Below are 5,543 nucleotides of genomic sequence, written 5' to 3'. Positions count from 1 at the left end.
TTGAGTAAGGAAAAATCCGCACACATAGGTATTTAATACCGGCTCTTCTCACTTTGATGACTGCATGATTCATTGTTTTTCCTTTGAATGCTGTCATCCATTTTTTTTTCTTTTCTTTCTTTCTTTCTTTCTTTCTTTTTTTTTTTTTTTTTTGGGGGGGGGGGGGGGGTTGATATCATGCGTTTTCTTCACGCACCTGTCAATATTGTTGTTAAATCGTGACTTTATTCAAGTTCACTTCAATTTGAGTGGAACACACACACATACACACACACACAAACAAACAGGTCCACCGTTTCATCCAAAACGAATGGCAGATTAAAACAAGTACGAGTTACAAAATAACTGTTGAAGTTTACGCTGCCACAACACAAAGTACTTGGGTACTTCTGACACAAACTCTGCAATATCAATCGCTCAATCAAATATTAATAGTATCACTGCATTACAAAGGTAACAGTGCCCACCTAAACAGTCGTGGTTTAGTCGTCTACCGCAGTATGAATACAATAATTCTCGTTTAAAAAGGATAATGATGAAATCATATAAATATAAAATATATATGAGCCTGCCATCATTATCAACATTATTATCTCAGTCAAGGGTATATCAAGGATATAATGTGTAATGCATGTGCATAGAAATAATACACTTCTTACCTTCCGCTTGGAGACAATGGATTACACAGACAGTCACTGTTAAAAAGAAGACTACGTTCTTGTAGTGTCTTTCCATTTCAACCGGAAGAAAGTGATGTTTCACTTGTCAAAAAAGAGACAATTTCGATGAAACCAAATGCGCAGACGTGAATAACGACGGCAGCGGCAGTGTGGACCAGGTCTGGCAGCCTACAGTATTTTGTTCGAACTAACGGGTGTACTGCGGAAGTACTGTACACCAGTGTTGCCAGATGGTGATCTTGGTAACCAAAAATAGTGAAATTTGGTGATTTTTTGAAACCCTTGGTGACAAAATTTTATCCTGGTAACCAAATCCATATTTGGTGATTTCTGGTGATCTTTTGGTGATTTTTGGTTATCTTTTGGGGATTTTCGGGTGATTTCGAAAGAAATAAACAAAATCACCATGAAAACTAGTCTATTTTCCAGAAAGCATGGCGTAACACTTTCCCATAGATACATAACATGTGCGTTATTGTCTTGGTATACTGTCAGATCTTATACACACACAAAACACACATCGCACATTGTACGCAATGCATGTGTGTGACTGTGTGTACTGCACGCACACGCGCCGATGCAATGGTCGCCACGCTGCTGTCAGATCATACTCAGCTGTCTACTGCTGATAAAGCTACAAACCGCGGCCACCAGCTGTGCTGGCTACGTCATAGCAGGGAGGTTGGGACAGTGTTGGAAGCAGTACTGGTTGGAAACCAGCGAGCTCACTACTGATAATGAGTGTTCGATATAATTATATCAGTTTGTGGTTATCTTGTAGTTGAAACCCTTACCCACTTTCCCCAGATATCTCGAAAGATCTGTCTTATACTGGTGGGTTGCAAATCTTAAATACTCGAGTAAATGATAAGCTGACTCTAATAGCATCGAGTAAATCATGGTTAGATCTGTAATCGATATTTGACAAATGACAACTACTTGTATACTGTGTAGGACTGTGATTCTGTGTGCTGGTTGTGCGTGTTCGGTGGTGCTGCAATGTGCATTCACGCAAATGCAAATGGAAAGGATGACTAGATATCTACTAGTACTAGGTAGCTGCCTGCTACTAGGCAGAAGTGTTTGATTGACAACACTCATCCACTATGAGGACATTCATGCTGTCAGTGTAGGAACGGTTTTTATCCAATATCTCCTAAATACTGTTGATCAGTCATAAATCTTGAATTCTTCAGGAAAAAAAAAGAAGAGAGACAACATGAATGATAAGAAGGCTACTACCTCAATTCCCTCGAGTTGCATGAGAATATGTTTCTAGTAGGATCTAGACCACATAACTTTCGAGTTTCAAAGTGATGGCACTTAAACAGCAGTGGTGGTAAGTTGCTTTTTTGAAATTGTAATACATAACGAACAAGGACAGATTAAAATTAATCATAAACATGAAGAATTACAACTGATTAAATTACAAAACCTTAGAACTACTCTGTGTACTGATTTAAAAAAAATGAGATGTAAAGCAAAAGTGAATTGCGATTTATCAACCCTTGTCAACAGTGATATCTAATATTGTGATATTTAATTTATATCTTTGTTTTGAAAAGTAATACCAATATGTGCAATTACTATGCTATACTTCTACTACTACAATAGCCCCTTGCCCTTGTCTATCTCTGCACTATTTTCAGACTAGGCATATTCAGTATGGCCACACCACCAGCAAAGAAATCTAAGACCAAGTATGAGGCATCAAGAAAGTATTTGACCTCATGGGAAACTGAGTTTAACTGGCTTACTTCTGTGATGGACAACGATGTGAAATTACCATTCTGTAAATACTGCAGAAAGCAGCTAAAGCCTCATCATGCCTCCTTAAAAAAACATCAAGATACCCCAAGCCACGTTGCGGCGAGAAGAGCTATTGCAGGGAGTTCAATGACCAAATTCGCTACATGCAGTAAAAAGATCCAGCCTGCTGATGCTGTTAAGGCCGCCGAGCTTCATTTGGCTGTTACGACATGCTGTCATAGTCCTCTGAGCTCGATTGATCATTTGTCTGAGACGATCAAAAAGTATGCAGCTGGTAGCACTCTAGAGTCCATTTCGATACATCGCACCAAATGTACAAAACTTGTGACACAAGTTATTGCTCCTACCATAAAGGAGCAAGTAAAGGAAGATATGTCAGAGAAAGCATTTTCTCTGATAATCGACGAGAGTACAGATGTGTCATCAACAAGAGTTCTTGCCATCCTTGCAAGATACTTTAGTGAGGAGAAAATGGAAATACTGACCGTACTCTTGGGGTTTCAAGAGATCTGCGAAGCCACCGGCGAACAGCTCTTCAAGGCATTACAAACCGTTCTAGATGAGTACAATCTGAACCTCTCCCGTTGTGTAGGTCTTGCAACAGATGGAGCTTCAAACATGACCGGAGAACACAACAGTGTTTGGAGCCGAGTAAAAGAGGTTGCACCAAAATGCACACTCATGAAATGTGTATGCCATTCCATCGCATTGTGCGTACAGAAGGCATTTGAGGGACTCCCTTCAAATGTGGGATTCATGCTCTGTGAAGTTCCAAGTTTCTTCAGCCACAGCTTCTTGCGCCGAGAAGCATATAAATCACTCTATGACACATTCTGCGCTGAAGAGCTAGAGGAAGGAGAACTTGCAAGCAAGAAGATGCCCTTCAAAAAAAATGTCTACAACTCGTTGGCTAGTCAGGGGGGAGCTCATCCGGAGGATTTGGGAACACTGGGATCCTCTGAAAAACTATTTCCAAATGGCAATGAACGAAGGCACGCAAGATGTCCGTTACCGAGCGAGGATGCTGTTCCACATGTTTGACGACAAGTCAAATTTCTTGTACTTTACATTCCTTGCACCAGTTCTGGAGAACCTAGACCGCCTGAATCAGAAATTCCAGGCTGAAAATGCATCACCGGAAGGGCTCTCAGATGCGTTAGACATGCAGCACAAGTCATTGAAGGAACGGGTGTATGATCACGGTACTGGTGCAAGACGTCCTCTGAATCTCATAGACTATGGTCACAAATTTACAGCTGAAGCAGTCAGGTTGCAGAGGGAGCCTGCCCATCTACAGATCGTAGACAATGTGAGAACCCGATGTGCTGACTTTCTTGCATGTCTCATATCTGAGATAGAAAAGAGGCTACCTGAGAGCAAGAAGACATTCCAAAAATTGTCATTACTTCATCCCAAGAATGTACTGTCGCAAATGTCATGTTGTGCCTTTTCAGACCTTCCTCTTCTTCATCTGTGTGAGGACCTTGATGTGGTTGAGGAACAGTACAGAATGATCCGCTTGCATCTGTGGAAGGAAGAGAAGATCTTCAAAGGCAGCATACCAGATGACAGCCAGTCCTTTTGGAAGGGCATTTTGAATCATGAAAACTCCGACCGACACAAGCCATACAGGACAATAGGACTTTATGCCCTCGGAGCGCTGTCTTGTCCCATCTCCAATGCTTCAGTCGAACGCATCTTCTCCATAGTGACATGGGCAAAAAACAAGTATCGCAACCAGCTTTCGACTAAAACTCTAGAAGCCATAGTCTTAACCAAGACCACTTTTGGCTGCTGTAATAAGTTTGAGGTCACTGCAGCAATGCTTAAAAGATTCAATGCAAGCATCTATGACTAGCTTCCAAGTGTATGCAGTAAACAGATGCGCATCAGTACGTTACGTTCCCTACAACATGAAGGTAAGTGGTTGTATTTTTTCAATTCAATTCAATTCAATTCAATCATAGTTTATTTCCGATCAACGAAAATCAAAACATAGTACAAAGTATACATGTCATGAAATGATATTTTTCAAACATTAAGGATTTGCAAAAGATTCATGTAGTATCCGAGATAAATTATATAACAACATATATTTATATATATATATACGAGGAGGATACTTCGTGGGCGTGCGGAAAATAGATTCGATATGAAAATAGTGATCCACTAAAAAGCAAAGCTTGTGGGACGTGGATCGCTAGAGCAAGATCAATGAATGTACACAATGTATGTTTTTATGAACGATATAGAAAAAAAAGCACTGTTAGAGCGCAGACCTCTGTCAAGCCAGCAGCTCATTTCCACCCATACACGCATGAACACGCGCATTAGTGTGGGTATACTGAGTCTTTGAATAATGCCTCCGCTGCCTTGAATGCAGACTAAGCTAGCCCACTTGAGATGGCGTTTGCACCCAAATGCATGATCTAGTCCGCGAGATCGTTGTGTCGCGATTAGTCTCAGTTTAGACACAAAAGATATACAAGTCCAGACCGTATTGGCTAAATATTCACAAACCATGTCAGTTAGTCACGGCCAGTGCCGTATATACGGCACTGGTCACGGCTAATAGATCTTCATGTCGTCAACAAGTGAATCTCGTCGACCATGCTTTCCATCTCTGAATATCTCGCAAAATCTCGGATGCTGAAAAGGACATGCGCAAAAACCTGCGCGTACGCTAATTTTTTTATCTATACACACCTACAGCAGCAGCAGCAGCTCCCACAGCTTGAACTCCCTTGGAAGTTCATTGATCCTATATGCCAAAAGATTAAAAAATAAAAAAAAAAAACTTAAAAAAAAATCAATTAAAAAAAAAAAACTTCGAGAAAAAACATTTTCTCAGATTTGGTGATTTTTTGTGGTTTTTGGTGATTTTTCACAGGCCTTTTGGTGATTTTGTTCCGTTGGGACCTGGCAACGCTGCTGTACACTTGTGATCACTAGACCGTTATTCGACCACGTTTTATTTGGCGGCGGTGACGGGGGTCTTGGAAATCCCGTTGTGGTCCGCGACGGATTGGTAGCTTTTTATAAAAAATGAACAGACCAAACAACTCTTATTACTGCTGATGGATATGATATTTT

General features: G+C 40.7%; 1 protein-coding gene across 1 annotated transcript; it reads left to right on the top strand.

The window, feature by feature from the left end:
• Window positions 1–916: 916 nt before the first annotated feature.
• LOC139718552 (zinc finger protein 862-like) lies at window positions 917–4,949 on the top strand. Its single transcript, XM_071630020.1, has 2 exons — window positions 917–1,514; window positions 2,330–4,949. The coding sequence occupies exon 2, from the start codon at window positions 2,346–2,348 to the stop codon at window positions 3,489–3,491; it is 1,146 nt and encodes a 381-aa protein (XP_071486121.1). The 5' UTR covers window positions 917–1,514; window positions 2,330–2,345; the 3' UTR covers window positions 3,492–4,949.
• The last annotated feature ends 594 nt before the right edge of the window (window positions 4,950–5,543 follow it).

This window comes from Diadema antillarum, unplaced genomic scaffold, assembly GCF_040938485.1.
Source record: "Diadema antillarum isolate AM-2024a unplaced genomic scaffold, OU_Dant_1.0 scf00000096, whole genome shotgun sequence".
Taxonomy (NCBI): domain Eukaryota; kingdom Metazoa; phylum Echinodermata; class Echinoidea; order Diadematoida; family Diadematidae; genus Diadema; species Diadema antillarum.
This window is presented reverse-complemented; position numbering and strand designations above follow the sequence as displayed.